At 43.9% G+C, this 24,451-nt stretch overlaps 2 protein-coding genes across 2 annotated transcripts in view; one reads left to right on the forward strand and one right to left on the reverse strand.

The window, feature by feature from the left end:
- Nucleotides 1-9,500, forward strand: LOC129829838 (actin nucleation-promoting factor WAS-like). The gene is made up of 11 exons (XM_055891804.1): nt 1-382; nt 3,423-3,563; nt 3,789-3,875; nt 4,013-4,106; nt 6,044-6,079; nt 6,173-6,205; nt 7,081-7,276; nt 7,478-7,653; nt 7,841-8,358; nt 8,456-8,555; nt 8,695-9,500. Exons 1-11 carry the CDS (start codon nt 275-277, stop codon nt 8,751-8,753), a joined length of 1,548 nt encoding a protein of 515 aa, XP_055747779.1. The 5' UTR covers nt 1-274; the 3' UTR covers nt 8,754-9,500.
- The window catches only part of LOC129829835 (semaphorin-3F-like), a 19,739-nt gene continuing 4,670 nt past the window's right edge, over nt 9,383-24,451 (reverse strand). Inside the window, exons 3-18 of the mRNA XM_055891795.1 lie at nt 22,789-22,949; nt 19,627-19,689; nt 19,338-19,457; nt 19,042-19,135; nt 18,791-18,910; nt 18,331-18,476; nt 18,036-18,150; nt 17,866-17,935; nt 17,515-17,659; nt 16,896-17,118; nt 16,710-16,798; nt 16,541-16,582; nt 16,182-16,339; nt 15,971-16,038; nt 15,706-15,833; nt 9,383-10,271 (exon numbers count right to left, since the gene is read on the reverse strand). Coding sequence (XP_055747770.1) covers nt 9,837-10,271; nt 15,706-15,833; nt 15,971-16,038; nt 16,182-16,339; nt 16,541-16,582; nt 16,710-16,798; nt 16,896-17,118; nt 17,515-17,659; nt 17,866-17,935; nt 18,036-18,150; nt 18,331-18,476; nt 18,791-18,910; nt 19,042-19,135; nt 19,338-19,457; nt 19,627-19,689; nt 22,789-22,949 — 2,177 coding nt within the window. The 3' untranslated portion in view covers nt 9,383-9,836. The remainder of the gene's footprint in view (nt 10,272-15,705; nt 15,834-15,970; nt 16,039-16,181; nt 16,340-16,540; nt 16,583-16,709; nt 16,799-16,895; nt 17,119-17,514; nt 17,660-17,865; nt 17,936-18,035; nt 18,151-18,330; nt 18,477-18,790; nt 18,911-19,041; nt 19,136-19,337; nt 19,458-19,626; nt 19,690-22,788; nt 22,950-24,451) is intronic.

A 24,451-nucleotide genomic window follows, 5' to 3' on the forward strand; every position in this document is an offset into this window, starting at 1 on the left:
TGAAACAATGACTAAAACTTAAGAGACTCTGTAGTCAGACCATGAAATATAAGTAACACTTCTGAGTGAGAGAAAGGGGGGAAAATTGTGGTTGTCCATTTCCTGTTCTGAATCTTGGTGTGCATGTAACACATTGTAGAAGGCAGAAGAGAAACCATCTGCACCATTTCAACTTGTTATTCTAACAGTCAGTGCCTGTTTGAGGAAGAGGACAGACAGGCACGTCAATGCTCAGCTCAGTTTTGATACTAAGTAGATATTCTGAGAGGGGACTATGAGTCGGGGATCTAAGTCTAAAGGAGTTCAGGAGTACAGTCCCACCTCTCTGCTGAGCCCACAGGAGAATGAGAGGCTGGGAGACCTGCTGGGGAGGAGGTGTGCTGTAAGTCTTTCCTGGGGTTGAGGGAAGGGAGGGGATGGTTGGTATGTAGACTGGTTGGATTGTAGGTACTTGGTAGTCTTATGTAGGAAACTATCTGGTTGATGTTTGGCATGGAGGAGACCTGGTTGGATGGTGTGTGGCTATTTGGTATGTAGGTGTATTTTAGGCATGTTGGTGCGGTAGTAGCACATGTCTAAGTGTTAAATAGCAACCAACTAAATAAAGGTTTTTCTGGCATATTCTGTGTTTTAAATATAACCTTCTATTAACAAGGTCCATGTATTCAGTAAGATATGATTGGGCAAATTTATGGTTGCCACTGCTTCAGTCTCATCATTATTGTTTCACTTTTATATAAATGACTAAATTAACCCCTTCAACTGTGGCTCTGATGTGTTTTATTTAGTGCATGGCAATTTCATGTGATGTAATCTAGATATTTGGCAACTTTAAAAGTAACATCTATTGTTAGAAATTCAAACAATTAAACATTTTGCATGTACACCAAGAGTCTCTACACAATGACTTTTAAACGGGCATGAGTGAATGACAGGAAATTGTGGTGTAAACCACTTCCTCTGGTAACAGAATTAGAGGCAGCAGTTTGTACACTGAGTGTACAAAACATTAAGAACACCCAGTGGTGTAAAGTGTTTAATTTGTACTTTTATTTAACTAGGCAAGTCAGTTAAGAACAAATTCTTAATTACAATGATGGCCTACACCGGCCAAACCCGGACGGCGCTGGGCCAATTGTGCACCACCCTAAGGGACTCCCACACCTCCCATGACCAGGTGTGATACAGCCTGGATTCAAGCCAGGGTGTCTGTAATGACACCTCTATCACTGAGATGCAGTGCCTTAGACCGCTGCGCCACTCGAGAGCCCCAAAGTAAAAATACTTTTAAGTACTACTTAAGTAGCTTTTATGGGTATCTGTATTTTACTTTACTATTTATATTTTTGACTACTTTTACTTTTACTCCACTACATTCCAAAATAAAAGAATGTACTTTTTACTCCTTACGTTTTCCCTGACACCCAAAAGTACTCGTTACATTTCAATCAGTGTAGGTAAAGGGGAGGAAACAGGTTAAAGAATGATTTTTAAGCCTTGAGACAATTGAGACATGGATTGTGTATGTGTGCCGTTCAGAGGGTGAATGGGCAAGACAAAAGATTTAAGTGCCTTTGAACGGGGTATGGTAGTAGGTGCCAGGCGCACCGGTTTGTATAAAGTACTGCAACGCTACCGGGTTTTTCACGCTCAACAGTTCCCTGTGTGTATCAAGAATGGTCCACCAACATAAGGACATCCAGCCAACTTGACACAACTGTGGGAAGCATTGGAGTCAACATGGGTCAGCATCCCTGTGGAACGCTTTCGACACCTTGTAGAGTACATGCCCGACACATTTAGGATGTTCTGAGGGCATTAGAAAGGTGTTCTTAATGTTTTGTATACTCAGTGTATGTGCAGTCTGCTTTCTTTTGACATACCAACTTCCTGGTTTCTGAGGTAGGCCTAAGCCTGCAGTGGTAGCTGACAAGTCTAACAAAATATTATTCCTACCACAGAGAAAGTGATGTCATTATTGGGGGCAGGTCTTTGCTATGAAAACTACCCAATAACTTTCCAAACCACTGAGTACCAGCTGCTTAAAGCACTCATCACAGGTAACTTAGGTCTGACAGATGTCAGACACTTTCCGTTGGACTGGTACAGTCCATTCCGGATAAATGCAAAGACTTCCGATTGTCCTAAATGTTTGAACTTAACCTGAGCACACACACACACACACACACACACACACACACACACACACACACACACTATCTACAGTAAGTAGAACAGGTATGTATTTGAGTTGAGTTGAGTTTGCACTTTTCTGATGTGCACTTATCTAGAGCCAACATACATATAAACTATACTGTACAAAAATATAAAAGCCACCTGTCAAGTGTTGGTCCCATGTTTCATGAACTGAAATAAAAGTTCCCAGAAATGTTCCATATGCACAAAAAGCTTATTTCTTTCAAATGTTCTCTGCATTTTTGTTTACATCCGTTGGTGAGCATTTCTACTTTGCCAAGATAATCTATCCACCTGGCAGGAGTGGCATATCAAGAAGCTGATTAAACAGCATGATTATTACACAGGTGCACCTTGTGCTAGGGACAATAAAAGGCCACTTTAAAATATGTAGTTTTGTCACACAACACAATGCCACAGATGTGAGCGTGCAATTGGCATGCTGACTGTAGGAATGTCCACCAGAGCTGTTGGCGTTGTGGCGTTGTGAGGGCAAGCGGTTTGCTGATGTCAACGTTGTGAACAGAGTGCCCCATGGTGGTATGGGTTACGGTATGGGCAGGCATAAGCTACGGACAACGAACACAATTGCATTTTATCAATGGCAATTTGAATGCACAGAGATACCGTGACGAGATCCTGAGGCCTATTGTCATGCCATTCATCCGCCGCCATCACCTCATGTTTCAGCATGATAATGGACAGCCCCACGTCGCAAGGATCTGTACACAATTCCTGGAAGCTGAAAATGTCCCAGTTCATCCATGGCCTGCATACTCACCAGACATGTCCTCCATTGAGCATGTTTGGGATGCTCTGGAATGCTCTGCAACGTGTATGACAGCATGTTGCAGTTCCGCCAATATCCAGCAACTTCGCACAGCCATTGAAGAGGAGTGGGACAATATTCCACAGGCCACAATCAACAGCCTGATCAACTCTATACGAAGGAGATGTATCGCTCTGCATGAGGCAAATTGTGGTCACTTCAGATACTGACTGGTTTTCTGATCCACGGTATCTATGACCAACAGATGCATACCTGTATTCCCAGTCATGTGAAAGCCACAGATTAGGGCCTAATGAATTTATTTCAATTGACTGATTTCCTTATATGAACTGTAACTCAGTAAAATCTCTGAAATTGTTGCATGTTGCGTTTATATTTATGTTCGGTATAATTAAATGTCCTGCGTGTGCGCATTTGTGTGTGTGTGTGTGTGTAGTCCCTGGCCACTACCGTAGCACAGCTGTACATGGCCCTGCCCCACAGTCCCACCTGCTGGAGCCTGCAGCAAACTGGGGTGGCCTGCTTCGTTAAGGACAACCATCGCCGTTCCTACTTCATACGCCTCTTTGATGTCAAGGTAACAGGAACATACACTGTCAGTCACAATGATGGAAAATATTAATCAATCAATCAAATGTAGTTATACAGCCATTTTTACATCAACAGATGTCACAAAGTGCATATACAGTAACCCAGCCTAGAAAATGACCATTTGTTGATCCACTGTTGAGAAGTTTCCCATGAAGATATGAGTTGAAGAAGTGTTGGCCTTTCAGTTATATTAACAGTTGGCTTTTCCCAGAAAGGACAGCTGATCTGGGAGCAGGAGCTCTATAACCAAATGGTCTACCACTGTGCCCAGCCATTCTTCCATACCTTCGCTGCAGATGTAAGCAAACTTATCTTCCTCTACATTAATATGTCCTGGATACTCATGATGATGGCTTGACTGTAAATCCTAAGATGAGTGATTTTACTTTTGTCTTTCATGAGCCTATCCAAATGTTTCTCTCCAATCCAATGCAGGACTGCCAAGTGGGGCTGAACTTTGCAGATGAACAGGAGGCTGAAACCTTCCTTAGTGCAGTTGATGAGAAGATCAACCAGAGAAACCGTCAAGGTCAGGGTCATTTGTTGTAGAATGGAAGACTTGTGTTGAGTTTTTTGCTATAGGATTGACATGACATCAGATTGTATATTAGGCTACTATGTCCTCCATGTTGGTTACTGGTGAACTGTCCCACTGGGCACAGACGTCAATTCAACGTCTATTCCATGTTGGTTCAATGTAATTTCATTGAAATGATGTGTAAACAACGTTGATTCAACCAGTGTGTGCCCAGTGGGGTGATGTTTGTATTTGAGTCATACAGCGCATTCGGAAAGTATTTAGACCTCTTGACTTTTTCCACATTTTGTTACGTTACAGCCTTACTCTAAAATTGATTAAATATATTTTTTTCCCTCATCGACCTACACCCCATAGTGACAACGCAAAAACAGGTTTTTAGAAAATAATGAAATATACATTTACATAAGTATTCAGACCCTTCACTCAGTACTTTTTTGAAGCACCTTTGGCAGCGATTACAGTCTTGAGTCTTCTTGGATATGACGCGACAAGCTTGGCACACCTGTATTTGGGGAGTTTCTCCCATTCTTCTCTGCAGATCCTCTCAAGCTCTGTCAGGTTGGATGGGGAGTGTCGCTGCACAGCTATTTTCAGGTCTCTCCATTTTCATGCTCTGACTGGGCTACACACGGACATTCAGAGACTTGCCCCGAAGCCACTCCTGCATTGTCTTGGCTGTGTGATTAGGGTCGTTGTCCTGTTGGAAGGTGAACCTTCGCCCCAGTCTGAGGTCCTGAGCACTCTGGAGCAGGTTTTCATCAAGGATCTCTCTGTACTTTGCTCTGTTTATTATTCCCTTGATCCTGACTAGTCTCACAGTCCCTGCTGCTGAAAAACATTCCCACAGCATGATGTTGCCACAACCATGCTTCACCGTAGGGATGGTATTGGCCAAGTGATGAGCAGTGCCTGGTTTCCTCCAGACATGACGCTTGGCATTCAGGCCAAAGAGTTCAATCTTGGTTTCATCAGACTAGAGAATCTTGTTTCTCAGGGTCTAAGAGTACTTCAGGTGCCTTTTGGCAAACTCCAAGCGGGCTGTCACGTGCCTTCCGTCTGGCCACTCTATCATAAAGGCCTGATTGGTGGAGTGCTGCAGAGATGGTTGTCCTTCTGGAAGGTTCTCCCATCGCCACAGAGGAACTCTGGAGCTCTGCCAGAGTGACCATCGGGTTCTTGGTCACCTCCCTGACCAAGGCCCTTCTCCCCCGATTGCTCAGTTTGGCTGGGGGGCCAGCTCTAGGAAAAGTCTTGATGGTTCCAAACTTCTTCCATTTAAGAATGATGGAGGCCACTGTGTTCTTGGGGACCTTCAATGCTGTAGACATTTTTTGGTACCCTTCCCCAAATCTGTGCCTCGACACACTCCTGTCTCAGAGCTCTATAGACAATTCATTCGACCTCATGGCTTGGTTTCTGCTCTGACATACACTGTCAACTGTGGGACCTTATACAGACAGGTGTGTTTCTTTCCAAATTATGTCCAATAAATTGAATTTACCACAGGTGGACTCCAATCAATTTGTAGAAACATCTCAAGGATGATCAATGGAAACAGGATGCACCTGAGCTCAATTTCGAGTCTCGTAGGAAAGGGTCTGAATACTTATGTAAATCATTTCAAAAACCTGTTTTCACTTTGTCATTATGGGGTATTGTGTGCAGATTGATGAGGGGGAAAAAGTATTTCATCAATTTTAGAATAAGGCTGTAACGTAACAAAATGTGGAAAAAGTGAAGGGGTCTGAATACTTTCCTAATGCACTGTATTTGAACTAATATATCTCTGACAATGGAAAACATAACAGATATTGTAATGTGAGGTTCCATGGAGGGTAGCTGTGGCGTTTCAAAGTAAAGGTGGTGAAGATTAGTAGATATGATCTCAACTGGCATCCTCTTGTTCCTCCTTCCTTCCATCTCAGTGTCAGAGAAGAAACAGCGCCCCCTGCCTTCCAGTGGTAAGACTGATTTACACTGAGGCCTTTATCTGAAGTAATCCCAAAATAATCCTTGTATTCTCCCTGATCAAATTCTGTGTGTTTTACTTACAGACAGAGGGGGACTACCTTCACTTCCTGGTAAAGGTGAGTATCCCTCATTCCATTGTATGTGTTATACCTGGGCTCCCAAGTGGCGCAGCAGTCTAACACACTGTATCGCAGGGCTAAAGGTGTCACTACAGACCATGGTTCGTTCCCAGCCTGGCCGTGATTGGGAGTCCCATAGTGCGGCGCACAATTGCCTCAGCATTGTCCTGGTTAGGGTTTGGCTGGTGTAGGCTGTCATTGTTAATAATAATTTGATCTTAACTGACTTAAATAAAGGTTAAATAGAAATATTACTAAGTACTGTATATGCCGTTCACAAGTTTGGGGTCACTTAGAAATATCTATTTTTTTAAAGAAAACCCCATTTTTTGTTCATTAAAATAACATAAAATTGCTCCAGATACTCAACTAGTCTAAAGAAGGCCAATTTTATTGCTTCGTTAATCAGCCCAACAGTTTTCAGCTGTGTTAACATAATTGCAAAAGTGTTTTCTAGTAATCAATTAGCCTTTTAAAATGATAAACTTTGATTAGCTAACACAACGTGCCATTGGAACACAGGAGTGATGGTTGCTGATAATGGGCCTCTGTACCCTTTTGTAGATATTCCAAAAAACATCAGCCATTTCTAGCTACAATAGTCATTTACAACATGAACAATGTCTACACTGTATTTCTGATAAATTTGATGTTATTTTAATGGACAACAATGTGCTTTTCTTTCAAAAACAAGGACATTTCTAAGTGACCCCAAACTTTTGAACAGTAGTGAATATATACCTCAGGCACAATAACTAACTGACCCAATATCTAAACTGTAAACATATACATTACACATCTCTGACAAGATATCTTTACCCACGAGAGACATATACTGTGACTTATACATGTACACTTCCATTGTAATGCAGGATCTGGCAGTCCCACTTCTCCCTCCATGGCCACCATGGACATCCAGAACCCAGACATCCAGGCTTCACGCTACCGCTCCGTCACACCTGTGCCTGCCCCTGCCTTTGTCAGTAAGGCAAAGAAGGACAAGAAAAAGGACAAGAAGAAGATCAGTAAACTCTCCAAAGCAGACATAGGAGCACCCAGTGGGTTCAAGTGAGTGGATACTAAGCACACACATATAAGCAGGCAGTTAAATAAAGCCTTCATAATCTATCACAACATATGTAACCTCATGACACATTGTCATAAAATTGTTTGTCCTCAATTTGTTTAATTTACAAATCCAGGATTGTCTCCAAGCGTGCCACTCATTCAGGTGTATTTTCCTCTTCCTCTCTCTCCTCCCCTTCTCAGACACGTGAGTCATGTGGGTTGGGACCCCAACAACCTGGACCCTGACCTGAAGAAGCTGCTGTCCTGTGCTGGGATCAGTGAGGCTGAGTTGAAGGATGAGGAGACCTCCCAACTCATCCAACAAGTCATTGAGAACTCAGGCGGCATGGAGGCAGTCAAAAAGGCCATGAACACCGGTGAGTGTCGCTCTGAGTGTCTGTCTACTGGTCTAAAGTTCATCATCACTTCAGTGGAAGTATTGAATTGTACTTCACTGTAGGCTATTGTTCTGGTGTACTCTGTTATACAATTTTATTACTAAATGTAAATCAAACTATTTTTGTAATCCAATATTTTGCTGTTTTTTCATCCCATTGCATACAGGTCCTGGGCCTCCTGGTAGGCAGGGTCCTCTCCCCCCAGTACCAGGGAGCTGTTCCTCCCCTCCTGCCCCTCCTCCTCCACGGGGAGGTCGCTCTGGCCCCCTGCCCCCTGTCCCAGGACAGCCAGGGCGTGGCCCGCCCCCCTCCCAGCCCCCTCCTTCACGTGGAGCCCTGCCACCTCCACCCCCGTTAGGCGGCCGAGGTGGACTCCCACCCCCTCCACCCTCTGTGTCCCATAGTTCTCTTCCACCTCCCCCTCCCCCTGGTCACCAGCGCTCCATGCCTGCACCTCCTCCTCCTGCTCCATCCACCCCCAGTCGAGGAGGCCCAGCGCCTCCTCCACCTCCTCCTCCCCCGCCTCCCCCAGCCCAGAGCTCTGGAGACTTTCCTCCTCCTCCTCCCCCCTATAAAGGTCCCCCACCACCTGCTCCTGCATCTTCAGGAGGAGGTGGAGGAGGAGGTGGAGGTGAAAGAGGAGCTCTGCTGGACCAGATCCGCCTGGGAAGGAAGCTCAAAAACGTAAACCCAACTTGTTCAAATACAAAATTGTCTTTGTCAGTGAGATTGAGTCTACATATTTCAGTTTACATAATCATTGACCTTTTGTGTGTCCCAGGTCCCAGACAGTCCTGAGCCTACCCAGGAAGACTCAGAGGGTATTGTAGGAGCTCTGATGATGGTTATGCAGAAGAGGAGTAAAGTCATTCACTCCTCTGGTGAGCACCTTCTCATCCTAATCTTTCAATCATTCATTCTACAAATGTGTAAATTAAAACAAATGCATTGTGGCTTGTCCTCTTGAATCTTAAAATTAATCTCTGCATAACAGATATTCATTCCTCTCTTCTGTTTCAGATGAAGGTGAAGAAGAAGGAGGGTATGATGATGAAGATGATGATGAATGGGACGACTGATAAGTGCATTCTGTACTGTATTATTTTCCACTCTGTAACCATGGACTTCAAAGTTAGGTTGATCCAGTTAGATTTAGGCCTAGATTCAGTCTGCAGCGCTGAAGATCGATGCTCTACCGCAGATTTTCATCTTACCATGAATGCTGGAACAATGCCTTTAAATTTCAATTGCGCAGTAGTGCGGATCTTCAGCGCTATGGATTGAATCTAGCCCTTACACATAGAAAATGTACACCTGAAGAATGCTACAGATAAGGATTGTGTGAAAGGCCCAAAGGTTAAATATATCAACAGAACGTAGGACAGAGAAGGTTAGATGGGATAACATATCTTTATATCTGTCGTTTGAACGTTTCCATTGTAGGACTCATGCTGAGTATGTACATTACATTACAGTATGTTGCTCAATATCATTATAAAAGATGGTGAGGTCTTCTACACACAGTCTTCTTTCTACCTGTTCCCATTCAAATATTTTATATTACTGGAATGTAGTATTACAACTAATATTATGCACACATATGATTTCCCATCTTAATCTTCTACATGTAGATATTGTCTGTTTTGTGCAAATATAAACAAACATATGTCACAAAGGCGTTAGAGAGCGCAAGAGTCACCACAATTACAACATCACATATGGTTTTAGTAGACAAATACATACATCATACCATACAATTACTATCTCTCAACGTTGAACAATAAGATGTACACATTTCCAAACTGAATAAAGAATGCAAAGACAAACGCTTTTTAATTATTATACATGACTAAACCATGGATCTATTATTATCATATGATATATACACATATCAATATATTACATTTCTATACTGAGATACTGGGTTGTGTGAGGGTGTCACCACCACCATACAAAGGGAGATGAAGCTCATGTTTGGTGTCAAACATGGATTTCGAGTCTATCATATGGAGTCTCCTGGCTGGCTAGTGTTGGAGAGGTCCAGTCCTCTATCTGCCGTGTGTCTCCTGGCTCTCTGTGTGTCTCCTGGCTGGCTAGTGTTGGAGAAGTCCAGTCCTCTATCTGCCTTGGGTCTCCTGGCTCTCTGTGTGTCTCCTGGCTGGCTAGTGTTGGAGAAGTCCAGTCCTCTTTCTGCCTTGGGTCTCCTGGCTCTCTGTGTGTCTCCTGGACGTGCGTTTGGGCTTCTGCTGCTTGAGCCCTAGCTGCTCCCAGTAAGACTGACAGTACTGGTGGATCAACTTGATTTCTGGCTGGGATGGGGTGTCTGTGAGAGGGGGGGTTGGGGGGTGCTTCGGTTGCTGGGCGTCATGTTGTCCCCCCCGCCCGTTGGGAGGGCTGTTGGAGGCCATGGGGTCATCGTCAGGGGAGGTGAGGGCCACCACGATGTCTCGGTCCAGGATGCGCAGCGCCACACGGGCCACCGTGTGTTTGAAGTTGTTCTCCGTGGCCAGGCAATGGTACAGACCGGCGTCTGATTGGCTGAGAGACTTCAGAAGGATTCCCTGGGGTGTCTTCAGATACTCTCTGTCCCGGTTGAGCTGAGGGGTAGGGGGAGAGAGAGTGTTATGGTGGTGAGGGGGAGAGAGAGTGTTATAGTAGTGAGGGCGAGAGAGTGTTATGGTAGTGAGGGCGAGAGAGTGTTATGGTAGTGAGGCGGAGAGAGAGTGTTATGGTAGTGAGGGGGAGAGAGAGTGTTATTGTAGTGAGGGGGAGAGAGTGTTATAGTAGTGAGGGGGAGAGAGAGTGTTATGGTAGTGAGGGGGAGAGAGAGTGTTATTGTAGTGAGGGGGAGAGAGAGTGTTATAGTAGTGAGGGGGAGAGAGAGTGTTATAGTAGTGAGGGAGAGAGAGTGTTATAGTAGTGAGGGCGAGAGAGCGTTATAGTAGTGAGGGGGAGAGAGAGTGTTATGGTAGTGAGGGAGAGAGAGTGTTATAGTAGTGAGGGGGAGAGAGAGTATTATGGTAGTGAGGGGGAGAGAGTGTTATGGTAGTGAGGGAGAGAGAGTGTTATAGTAGTGAGGGGGAGAGAGAGTGTTATAGTAGTGAGGGGGAGAGAGAGTGTTATAGTAGTGAGGGCGAGAGAGTGTTATGGTAGTGAGGGAGAGAGAGTGTTATGGTAGTGAGGGGGAGAGATAGTGTTATAGTAGTGAGGGGGAGAGAGTGTTATAGTAGTGAGGGAGAGAGAGAGTGTTATAGTAGTGAGGGGGAGAGAGAGTATTATGGTAGTGAGGGAGAGAGAGAGTGTTATGGTAGTGAGGGAGAGAGAGTGTTATGGTAGTGAGGCGGAGAGAGAGTGTTATGGTAGTGAGGGAGAGAGAGTGTTATAGTAGTGAGGGGGAGAGAGTGTTATAGTAGTGAGGGCGAGAGAGTGTTATGGTAGTGAGGGGGAGAGAGAGTGTTATGGTAGTGAGGGGGAGAGAGAGTGTTATAGTAGTGAGGGGGAGAGAGAGTATTATGGTAGTGAGGGAGAGAGAGTGTTATAGTAGTGAGGGGGAGAGAGAGTGTTATGGTAGTGAGGGGGCGAGAGAGTGTTATGGTAGTGAGGGAGAGAGAGTGTTATAGTAGTGAGGGGGAGAGAGAGTGTTATAGTAGTGAGGGGGAGAGAGAGTGTTAGGGTAATGAGGGGGAGAGAGAGTGTTATAGTAGTGAGGGGGCGAGAGAGTGTTATGATAGTGAGGGAGAGAGAGTGTTATGGTAGTGAGGGGGAGAGAGAGTGTTATAGTAGTGAGGGGGAGAGAGAGTGTTATGGTAGTGAGGGGGAGAGAGAGTGTTATGGTAGTGAGGGAGAGAGAGTGTTATAGTAGTGAGGGGGAGAGAGAGTGTTATAGTAGTGAGGGGGAGAGAGTGTTAGGGTAATGAGGGGGAGAGAGAGTGTTATAGTAGTGAGGGGGCGAGAGAGTGTTATGATAGTGAGGGAGAGAGAGTGTTATGGTAGTGAGGGGGAGAGAGAGTGTTATAGTAGTGAGGGGGAGAGAGAGTGTTATGGTAGTGAGGGGGAGAGAGAGTGTTATTGTAGTGAGGGGGAGAGAGAGTGTTATAGTAGTGAGGGGGAGAGAGAGTGTTATAGTAGTGAGGGGGAGAGAGAGTGTTATGGTAGTGAGGGGGAGAGATAGTGTTATAGTAGTGAGGGGGAGAGAGAGTGTTATAGTAGTGAGGGGGAGAGAGAGTGTGTTATGGTAGTGAGGGGGAGAGAGAGTGTTATGGTAGTGAGGGGGAGAGAGAGTGTTATAGTAGTGAGGGGGAGAGAGAGTGTGTTATGGTAGTGAGGGGGAGAGAGTGTTATGATAGTGAGGGAGAGAGAGTGTTATGGTAGTGAGGGGAGAGAGAGTGTTATGGTAGTGAGGAAGGAAAGATGAGTGTTATGGTAGTGAGGGAGGTAGAGTGTTATGGTAGTGAGGGGGAGAGAGAGTGTTATGGTAGTGAGGAAGGAAAGATGAGTGTTATGGTAGTGAGGGAGGTAGAGTGTTATGGTAGTGAGGGGGAGAGAGAGTGTTATGGTCATGAGGGGGAGAGAGTGTTATGATAGTGAGGGAGAGAGAGTGTTATAGTAGTGAGTGGGGAGAGAGAGTGTTATGGTAGCGAGGGGGAGAGGGAGTGTTATGGTAGTGAGGGGGAGAGAGAGTGTTATGGTAGTGAGGGGGAGAGAGAGTGTTATGGTAGTGAGGGGGAGAGAGAGTGTTATGGTCATGAGGGGGAGAGAGAGTGTTATGGTATTGAGGGGAAGAGAGTGTTATGGTAGTGAGGGGGTGAAAGAGTGTTATGGTCATGAGGGAGAGAGAGAGTGTTATGGTAGTGAGGGCGAGAGTGTTATAGTAGTGAGGGGGAGAGAGAGTGTTATAGTAGTGAGGGGGAGAGAGTGTTATGGTAGTGAGGGGGGAGAGAGAGTGTTATGGTAGTGAGGGGGAGAGAGAGTGTTATGGTAGTGAGGGAGAGAGAGTGTTATGGTAGTGAGGGGGAGAGAGAGTGTTATGGTAGTGAGGGAGAGAGAGTGTTATGGTAGTGAGGGGGAGAGAGAGTGTTATGGTAGTGAGGGAGAGAGAGAGTGTTATGGTAGTGAGGGAGAGAGAGTGTTATGGTAGTGAGGGAGAGAGAGGGTTATGGTAGTGAGGGGGAGAGAGAGTGTTATAGTAGTGAGGGCGAGAGAGTGTTATGGTAGTGAGGGAGAGAGAGTGTTATGGTAGTGAGGGGGAGAGAGAGTGTTATGGTAGTGAGGGAGAGAGAGAGTTATGGTAGTGAGGGGGAGAGAGTGTTATGATAGTGAGGGAGAGAGAGTGTTATGGTAGTGAGGGGGAGAGAGAGTGTTATAGTAGTGAGGGCGAGAGAGTGTTATGGTAGTGAGGGAGAGAGAGTGTTATGGTAGTGAGGGGGAGAGAGAGTGTTATGGTAGTGAGGGAGAGAGAGAGTGTTATGGTAGTGAGGGAGAGAGAGTGTTATAGTAGTGAGGGGGAGAGAGAGTATTATGGTAGTGAGGGAGAGAGAGAGTGTTATGGTAGTGAGGGAGAGAGAGTGTTATAGTAGTGAGGGGGAGAGAGAGTGTTATAGTAGTGAGGGAGAGAGAGAGTGTTATAGTAGTGAGGGCGAGAGAGTGTTATGGTAGTGAGATGGAGAGAGTGTTATAGTAGTGAGGGGGAGAGAGAGTGTTATAGTAGTGAGGGAGAGAGAGTGTTATAGTAGTGAGGGGGAGAGAGAGTGTTATGGTAGTGAGGGAGAGAGAGTGTTATGGTCATGAGGGGGAGAGAGAGTGTTATGATAGTGAGGGAGAGAGAGTGTTATAGTAGTGAGGGGGAGAGAGAGTGTTATGGTAGTGAGGGAGAGAGAGTGTTATGGTCATGAGGGGGAGAGAGAGTGTTATGATAGTGAGGGAGAGAGTGTTATGGTAGTGAGGGGGAGAGAGTGTTATGGTAGTGAGATGGAGAGAGTGTTATAGTAGTGAGGGGGAGAGAGTGTTATGGTAGTGAGGGGGAGAGAGAGTGTTATGGTAGTGAGGAAGGAAAGATGAGTGTTATGGTAGTGAGGGTGTGAACAAGGTCCAAATGTGCCTCATTTGTATTTCAAAAGTGAAAGACTATTGCTTTATAGATATTTTCCATTACTTGTTGATATACACTGAGTGTACAAAACATTAGGAACACATTCCTAATATTGAGTTGCACCTCCCGTTTGCCTTCAGAACAGCCTCAATTAATCGGTGCATGATCTCTACAAGGTGTCGAAAGCGTTCCACAGGGATGCTGGTTCATGTTGACTCCAATGCTTCCCACAGTCAGTTGTGTAAAGTACTTAAGTAAAAATACTTGACAGTACTACTTAAGTAGTTTTTGGGGGTATCTGTACAGTACTTTACTTTACTATTTATATTTTTTACATCTTTTACTCGTTACATTTTGAATGCTTAGCATGACAGGAAAATGGTCCAATTCACACACTTATCAAGAGAACATCCCTGGTCATCCCTACTGTCTCTGATCTGGCAGACACACTAAACACATGCTTCTTTTGTAAAGGATGTCTGAGTGTTGGAGTGTGCCCCTGGCTCTCTGTAAATGAAATAAAAAACTAGAAAATGGTGCAGTCTGGTTTGCTTAATATAGGGAATTTTAAACGATTTATACTTTTACTTTTGATACTTAAGTATATTTTAGCAATTACATTTACTTTTGATACTTAAAACCAAATACTTTTAGACTTTTGCTCAAGTAGTATTTTACTGGGTGACTTTCAATTTTATTTGAGTCATTTTCTATGAAGGTATCTTTACTTTTACTCAAGTATAACAATTGGGTACTTTTTCCACCACTGCCCACAGTTGTGTCCTTTGGGGGGTGGACCATTCTTAATACACACAGTCCATAGGAGCAGACAACGGATATCAAGGATCTAGAAAGATTCTGTATGGAGGAATGGTCAAATATCTAAGATCTCTCTTTGATCCCTCCAGTCTCATAACATTTTGAAAAACATCTCAGTGCAGTTATCCTCGAGAGGTGAGGTATTGAAAGATATTGAAAACAAGGGTGGCAAAAATTTTGACCCCTATCTTTTTGAGAGAAACAAATCTCTCTCTGTGAGCAATTATATTAGTACAAAGTAATATAATCCCCCCCCCCCCCCCCCCGAAAAAAAGTGTACAAAACATTAAGAACACCTGCTCTTTCCATGCCAGACTGTACAGGGGAATGCAGAGAAAAGCTATAATCCCTTATTGATGTCACTTAAATCTGTTAAATCCACAGTGTAGATGAAGGGGAGGAGATAAGTTAAAGAATGATTTTTAAGCATTGAGACAATTGAGACATGGATTGTGTATGTGTGCCATTCAGAGGGTGAATGGGGAGGACAAAATATTTAAGTCCCTTTAAATGGGGTACGGTAGTAGGTGCCAGGCACACCGGTTTCTGTCAAGAACTGCAACGCTGCTGGATTTTTCAGGCTCAACCGTTTCCCGTGTGTATCAGGAATGGTCCACCACCCAAAGGACATCCAGCCAACTTGACACAACTGTGGACATGGGCCAGCATCCCTGTGGAACGTTTTTGACACGTTGTAGAGTCCTGTTGAGCGTGAAAAACCTGGCAGCGTTGCAGTTCTTGACACACTCAAATTATTGCGCCTGGCACCTACTAGCATACCCCGTTTCAAGGCACTTAAATATTTTGTCTTACCTATTCATCCTCTGAATGGCACACTTACACAATCCATGTCACAATTGTCTGCAACTGCAACGCTGCTGGGTTTTTCACACTCTAAAGTTTTCTGTGGGTTTCAAGAATGGACCACCAACCAACCAAAGGACATCAGGCCAACTTAACATAACTGTTGAAATGGGGTGGGGGTGGCGGTGGTGCATCTCAATATTAGGAAGGTGTTCCTAATGTTTGGTATACTCAGTGTAAATGTGATCTGAATTTGGTATTTGAATAATACGGGTTGCTTTTCAAAGAGCAGAAATAGAAACCTATATGTTCTTCCTTACCACTTTCCTTCTTCCTCCCCTTTGATAGAGCCACTTGACTGTGGCCTGAGGAGAGCGAGACTGACACTCCAGAAATGTACTGCTCCCCTCCACACCAAATTGGACTGTCTCTCTCAAACGCTTTTCCACTGAAGGAGGGGAGGATGTTCGGAGGAGGGGGGAGGGAGATTATTTTAAATGCCAGTTCCTTGCACATTTTTTTTATTATTAAATGATTTGAATGTGTGTCACTCTGAATTCTGAAGATTAAAGTGTCTTGACTAACCTTTGGCATTGAAGCCCCTGCACTGTCGCAGTGGATCACCATGTTTCACATCCTGCCTTCGGCTCCTCCTGGGTAACAGAGAGAGAGAGCAAGGTTAATCGAAAACATTTCACAAGTACAGACACAGTAAAGAAGACTTATAATGTATCATGACACCCCTTCCACTGTTAGTTGCTAGATGACATGTTGTGGTGTGTGTTGTGGTCCTGACCTCTTGGTGGCGGGGGTGAAAGCGGAGCAGCTCTCCCCATCCCAGGCGCAGTAAGGGTCCCGTGCCAGACAGCAGTCGGAGCAGGCCCTCCCGTACACCCCACAGCGGTGGAGAGACACCTGGGTTAGCCCCGCCTCTGATGACACATACAGCTGTTGCTATAATGACAATGAAAACAAGAGGTCAGTATCAACAATATCTCTCTAGTATTTCCTGTTGATTAACAAAGAGAGAGTTTGGGGGATTGGAAATGATGCAGACATTTACGTTGATAGAAGCCACAATCTATCTGCAATATTAAAGCTGATCTACCCCCTAAAAATGTTTACAAATAAAAGGAAATCAAGAGTTCAGATTACCCTTTTAGATGATATCTTCATTGTTTTGACAGCAGCATGTGTCTGTAATTAAATGTAATGTCTCGCATCAGCATCTACAGAGCACAACCATTGAATGAATGTCCAAGGACAGTGGTTGGAGACTTTTGCTATAATTTAAACAATATTTGGATAATCATTATAGGCATACCCTGAAAACCTCCACTTCCTCCAGGGTGAGCTCCTCCATGGTGCTCGGGTCCTTAGGTAACACTATGACCTTTTGGACAGTGCCACGATCTGGAACAAGAATTTGGACAAAATACAAAATGTGAAATTCGAACAAGCAATGAAGTCCTTCAGTCAGCCAATTGCCCTGGGACGGAGAGCCTCTCACCTGTGCCCAGGAAGAGCACCTCGTATCGGGCGTCTACGGCGTCCACCTGGTCCACCACCAGGGCAGTGAAGCGGTAGTCTACACCAGTCCTCACCACCAGGGGGCGACGGTGGATAGGGTACACAGGGTGGTACATGAGGGGATGGGCTCGCATAAAGTTCACTGCCTCGTCTGAGAAGTCCTTAGAGGTACGAATACCTGGAGTAAATGTTCCTCCTGGACACTAGGGGGAGTAAGAGAGGGATTGTATGTTTTTGAGTAACAAAAAGAGAAAGAGAGAGAGAGAGAGAGAAGGGGTTGACAGAAGAAGGTCAGCCAGGGCTGGAGGCGTACAGAGTAGAGGGGGAGGAAGGAGCAGTGTACTGGAAGAGAGAGAGAGAGAGAGAGAGAGAGAGAGAGAGAGAGAGAGAGAGAGAGAGAGAGAGAGAGAGAGAGAGAGAGAGAGAGAAAGAGAGAGAGAGAGAGAGGGAGAGAGAGAGAGAGAGAGAGAGAGAGAGAGAGAGAGAGAGAGAGAGAGAGAGAGTAAGCAATACATTGTATGTATCGACAGAGGTGAGGATCACTTGAATTTGTGTGTAATGTATTGATTGTTTGCAGTGAGTAACTGGTCTAAACCTACTGTGCCAGGGCGAGGGTAGGGAATCTTGCCCGTGTAAACTGTCCACTGGTAGTTATGACCATGTTTGTGGGAGAAGGGTCCATTGAAGACGTTGCGGATGTCAGCCATGGAGTACACGCAGACTGCTGAACCCTTGAATACAGAGCTGGGAGGGAAAGAAGGGAAAAGAATGAGGAATCCAGTAAGCATCAACCAGGGAAGTGGAGGAAAGAGGAGAGAGGTAAACCTACAGCTGCTATATGAAAGTACAAAACCATGAAGCAGTGACAGCAGGATGGGTATAGACAGAAGGGGACTGGAGAAAGGGGAGGTATAAAAGGTGATGTAAGAAGGATATAATGATGACCTTACCCAGCAGTAGTGAACAGGGCATAGATCACAGGGTTGCGTTCATCTTGCGTGGGCTGGATGAAAACATCCCCTGGAAGACAGAAAATTACCTTCCTGCAGATGAGAGACTCAGACCCATAGACTAATAATAACTAATGATCTAGTAAATCTTTCATTGAGGTCTGTCTCACTCAGTTCATCGAATGAGGTCTCCACCCCATCCTCTCCGATCACAGAGCAGATGAGTCGGGCTTTCAGGAAGCTGGTCCATCTGTTGACCAGGGATTTCTGACCCCCTTCGTCATCCTGGGATGAGGGAAGAGAAGGAAAGGAAGTAACATAAAGGTAAGGTAAAGAGTTAAGGGAAGTGTATCACGGTATAATACAGATTTTTACCCCGAAGCATTTAGCCATAAATTATCCACTATGACTGCCATTCAGAATATGTTTATGTCTGGAGGAGAGTATGAACATTTGAACTCTCACCAGACACACTCGTCCCACTCTGGCCAGGACACTGGGGCTGGACCCTCCCCCTGCATCCAAACTCTTCTCCCGGAAGAAGAAGTAGAGTTTGTCATCATTCCTCTCTGCACTGTCAGGTATCTGTTGAATCTGAATAAACACAGGCTCTGAGAGAGAGAGAGAGAGAGAGAGAGAGAGAGAGAGAGAGAAAGAGAGAGAGAGAGAGAGAGAGAGAGAGAGAGAGAGACAGAGAGAGACAGAGAGAGAGAGAGGGAGAGAGAGAGAGAGAGAGAGAGAGAGAGAGAGAGAGAGAGGTGTCAGTGATGAAAGAAAGAGAAACTTGCAGTTGTTCTCAGAATTCATTAGCAGCAGTTTGCCAATTATTCTTATATCTGTATCCGGCTAGAAGGACCATGAAATAACACCTCTTTCGGAGTCCATCCTTACAAAGTGGTGCTCTTTTTCAGGTGTAGTAACTCACCATTGAGCCACCTGGAGTCATACTGCTCTGTCCTGACTGCTGTTCTGCCCCCCATGGTCCTGAAGAGGGCTGGGTCTGTCCCCATGAAGTCGACATGAACACCTGCATACAGATTCCCATCTGAAGAGGAGAAGGAGAGAGAGGAGGGGAGAGTGGAGAGGAGAGGTTAGGAAAAAGTGAAAGTGACAGGACCTGTTGTTTTCAGTTTTGGGAAGTCTACTAAGTGTATTCATAAGTGAGGTGAAACGTACTGATAAGAGCAGCAATGTTCTCCTGGAAAGGATCGTAGGAACATTTGCCCTTCCCTGATTCTAGAAATCCAGGAACCAGTCTGAACACATAATCCTGGAAAGAGAGGGACCAGAAAAGCCAGATAAGGATCAAATGTAATGAAATGACAAAGTATATAGAGAAATAGAGCTCAGATCTGTGGCCTAGTTTTAAGTACTAGAGTGTTTAGTAATCCGGGCTGCTGGGCCTAAATATACACAGATATGCTGCAGTTGAATGTCTTTTAGAATGATTTTGGGCATATTGAACCTTTCACCTCTGCCTTCCAGCCTCTGTTGATGAAGGTGCAGATGGGTTGGTAGGCTCCGGTCCCACAGGTGTACAGGTGGGTGCGGTTCCATGGCTCTATCATACGCACAAAATTTGCACACTCACCCTGGTGTGTGTACACAGATATGGGAATGTTATCAATTGTTGTTGAATTTAAAAAAAAACAAGGCTATCTCTTTCAAAACTGTGAAATAGACCCATGAAAGTGGGACATCATTAGTTCATCCTGTAAGGAGAGAGGCCAGGCGTCTTTCACGAAGACAAGTTATTCTCACCTGTCCTCCTTTTCCTGTCATCCGACACTCCCCTTTTCTCTTGTCAGAGGCTGGCCAATGGATCTGTCAGGGAAAGACCACAAAACTAAAAATTCTACCACACACAGTAAAGTAGCATTTTACTTGAGGTCTCTTTACTACCACATTAAATGACCACATTAAATGACCACATTAAACTACCACATTTTACTACCACATTTTCCTACCACATTAAACTTTCACATTAAACTACCAAATTTTACTACCACATTTTACCACCACATTAATATAATATAATATAATTTCATGAAATCACAAGTCCAATACAGCAAATGAAAGATAAACATCTTGTGAATCCAGCCAACATGTCCGATTTTTAAAATGTTTTACAGCGAAAACACAACATATATTTATGTTAGCTCACCACCATATCCCAAAAAACACAGCCATTTTTTCACAGCAAAGATAGCTTTCACAAAACCCACAAATAGAGATCAAATTAATCACTAACCTTTGAACAACTTCATCAGATGAGAATCACATGACATCATGTTATACAATACATTTATGTTTTGTTCGATTATGTGCATATTTATAGCCACAAATCGTGGTTTTACATTGGCGCCATGTTCAGAAATGGCTCCAAAATAGCCAGAATAATTACAGAGAGCAACGTGAAATACAGAAATACTCATCATAAAACTTTTTTTTTAAATTTTATTTATTTTTTTATCCCCTTTTCTCCCCAATTTTCGTGGTATCCAATCGCTAGTAATTACTATCTTGTCTCATCGCTACAACTCCTGTACGGGCTCAGGAGAGACGAAGGTCGAAAGCCATGCGTCCTCCGAAGCACAACCCAACCAAGCCGCACTGCTTCTTAACACAGCGCGCCTCCAACCCGGAAGCCAGCCGCACCAATGTGTCGAAGGAAACACCGTGCACCCGCCCCCCTCGGTTAGCGCGCACTGCGCCCGGCCCGCCACAGGAGTCGCTGGAGCGCGATGAGACAAGGATATCCCTACCGGCCAAACCCTCCCTAACCCGGACGACGCTAAGCCAATTGTGCGTCGCCCCATGGACCTCCCGGTCGCGGCCGGCTGCAACAGAGCCTGGGCGTGAACCCAGAGACTCTGGTGGCGCAGCTAGCACTGCGATGCAGTGCTTTAGACCACTCATAAAACTTCGATGAAAAATACATGTTGTACATATAATTAAAGATAAACATCTTGTGAATCCAGCCAACATGTCCGATTTTTTAAATGTTTTACAGCGAAAACACAACATATATTTATGTTAGCTCACCACAATATCCAAAAACACACCGCCATTTTTTCACAGCAAAGATAGCTTTCACAAAAACCACAAATAGAGATAAAATTAATCACTAACCTTTGAACAACTTCATCAGATGACAGTCATATGACAGAAATGGCTTCAAAATAGCGCCATATTCAGAAATGGCTCCAAAATAGCGAAAGTAATTACAGATAGCCACGTGAAATACAGAAATACTCATCATAAACTTTGATGAAAGATACATGTTTAACATATAATTAAAGATACATTGGTTCTTAATGCAACCGCTGTGTTAGATTTAAAAAATAACTTTAGTAAAAAGCACAGCATGCAATAATCTGAGACAGCGCTCAGCCATTCTCCGCCATGTTGGAGTCAACAGAAATACGAAATGACATCATAAATATTCCCTTAACTTTGATGATCTTTCATCAGAATGCAGTGCCAGGAATCCTAGTTCCACAATAAATCTTTTTTTTTGTTTTATAATGTCCATTACTTCTGTCGAATTAGCAACTTTGGCTAGCATGTGTAGTTCACGTGTCCATAGAACTTTACGCTAATGAACAAAAACTTCAAAAAGTGATATTACAAATCAAATAAACTGGTCAAACTCAGTTGAGAATCAATCTTCAGGATGTTTTTCTCATATATATCCAATAACGTCCCAGACGGAGCATTTCTTCATATCTATATAACCGATAGCAAGGAAGGACATCACATGCGTAGTGTGCGTGGCCAAGAACTGGCAATATGCCTGACCAGTCACTCCAATGGCTCTCATCCGGTCCCACATCAAGCTATACGCTTCATTCCACGTTCTACTGCCTGTTGACATCTAGTGGAAGGTGTATGAAGTGCATACAGATCCATAAATATAGGAGAATTGAATAGGCGATGCCTTTCACAGCGACCCATTTCAGAATTTTCACTTCCTGTTTGGAAGTTTGCCTGCCATATGAGTTCTGTTTTACTCACAGATATAATTCAAACAGTTTTAGAAACTTCAGAGTGTTTTCTATCCAATAGTAATAATAATATGCATATCATATGATCTAGGACAGAGTACGAGGGCGTTTAATTTGGGCACCAATTCATCCAAAAGTGAAAATGTCGCCCCCTATCCCTAATTAAACTACCACACTAAACTACCACATTTTACTACCCCATTAAACTACCACATTAAACTACCACATTAAACTTCACATTAAACTACCACATTTTACTACCACATTTAACTTCCACATGAAACGACCACATTTTACTACCACATTTTACTACCACATTAAACTACACATTAAACGATCACATTTTACTACCCCATTAAACTACCACATTAAACTAATACCTTTTACGACCACATTTAACTTCCACATGAAAATACCACAAACTACCACATTTTACTACCACATTAAACTACCACATTTTACTACCACATTTTACTACCACATTTTACTACCCCATTAAACTACCACATTAAACTACCACATTAAACTACCACATTTTACTACCACATTAAATTACCACATTAAACTACCACATTAAACTACCACATTTTACTACCAATTAAATTACCAAATTAAACTACGACATTTTACTACACATTAAACTACCACATTTAACTTCCACATGAAACTACCACATTTTACTACCACATTTTACTACCACATTAAACTACCACATTTTACTACCCCATTAAACTACCGCATTAAACTACCACATTTTACTACCACGTTAAATTACCACATTAAACTACCACATTTTACTACCACATTAAACTACCACACTAAACTACCACATTTTACTCCCACATTAAACTACCACATTTTACCACCACATTAAACTTTCATAAAGGAGAGTTGTGTTTATGTGTGTTCTTCTTACTATGAGGGGCTCCTTGTTGACGTTGTGCATGTCCAGGGCCACCAGGTACTCCCGGCTGCCCAGGTAGAGACGGCCCTGGTCCTGATCCATCAGCAGGATGCGGTAATCGCTGGTGTTGAAGGAGAAGGAGAAGGGACGCGCTGCTCTGGTGTCCAACAACTCTGGGGACGAGAGAGACCCACCCGCCCACACACACGCATAGACGCACACATGCATAGACACACGCACACAGAGACACAAACTTAGTGTAAATCATATGTAAAATAAGTTCTGTAGCACGAGAATGGTACAATTGTAATATTCAGCAGGGGGAGCCATAACTTCTTTCTGCTTATTTCTTTGAATCTGTCACATGACATTTCCCTGATAATGACTACAAGTGCATCATTTTTCACTCTCAGCAGCACTTACTGAACATAGACTAACACCATCCTCAAAGTAAGAGAAAATGTGTGAATGACTAAATTTAACTTATCTCAGGACGTATTCCAGAAGCTTTTAAGTATTAAATATTTTATGTGTTCCAAGCTTCTGATTGAGTTTGTGGCATTGACTGAATGTACCGTGCCACTTTGTGGTTGTTATTGTAGGTCTCTGAGGACACAGTCAGATGAACTCGAAGTAAATGCTTTAAATCAGGTCTCTTCTTCATTCACCTCTCCCCGTATCAGGTCCTCATAATGACTTATTTTACTGGAGCTGCCCGCTTGGCCAGGTCTCCCTTGTAAAATAAGTATCTTGACCTTAACGGGAGGTATCTGGATAAATGAAGGTGAAATAAAACTGACCTATGTAGAATAGCTTTCAAACTCTTAAGTGCTATGATGTAATTACTAAGTAGTGTACAAAACACAGATATCCCCATGTGGGACAGATGATAAATGTCTCATGGCATTTGGCAAAGGTTTGTGAACAAACATCAGCATGAAGTACACATATACTGTTTTAGCCTGGCCGGAGTAGGGATGTCTGTGTTTACATCAAAGTGCTCTGCCGTCTTCCTTTGAGGTGACTGTTTGTCTGAATACTGCTAACAGGATGCAGTCAATGTGCCGCTAAAATAAGCTGCTGCGCAATCGGATCTGCACAGGATAACAAGCATCTCTGGCAAACCTCCGTCCACTTCATCCACTGGGGAAAGTGGACTGACAGCCTAGGCTAAAACTAGAAACGCCACACCCCTGGGCCCCTACACGGCTGCTCTCATCCTCTCCGTCATAAACAACGTCAGTTGGCACCATCTGATAAACAAACACATAATGTGTCATCATACCGCATTTGATTCAGGTAAACCAGTTCCAGACATGAAAGACATAAGAAAAATGTCCAGATCACACCATTTTAGTGTAATGTACAGTGAGTATACAAAACATTAAGAACACCTGCTCTTTCCATGACATAGACTGACCGAGTGAATCCAGGTGAACGATACGATCCTTTATTGATGCCACCTTTGAAATCCACTTCAATCAGCGTAGATGAAGGGGAGGAGACAGGTTTAAGAAGGATTTTTAAGCCTTGAGACAACTGAGACATGGACTGTGTATGTGTGCCATTCAGAGAGTGAATAGGTAAGACAAAATATTTAAATGCCTTTGAACAGGGTATGGTAGTTGGTGCCAGGCGCACCAGTTTGAGTGTGTCAAGAACTGCAACGCTGCTG

Source organism: Salvelinus fontinalis, chromosome 31 (genome assembly GCF_029448725.1).
Source record: "Salvelinus fontinalis isolate EN_2023a chromosome 31, ASM2944872v1, whole genome shotgun sequence".
Taxonomy (NCBI): domain Eukaryota; kingdom Metazoa; phylum Chordata; class Actinopteri; order Salmoniformes; family Salmonidae; genus Salvelinus; species Salvelinus fontinalis.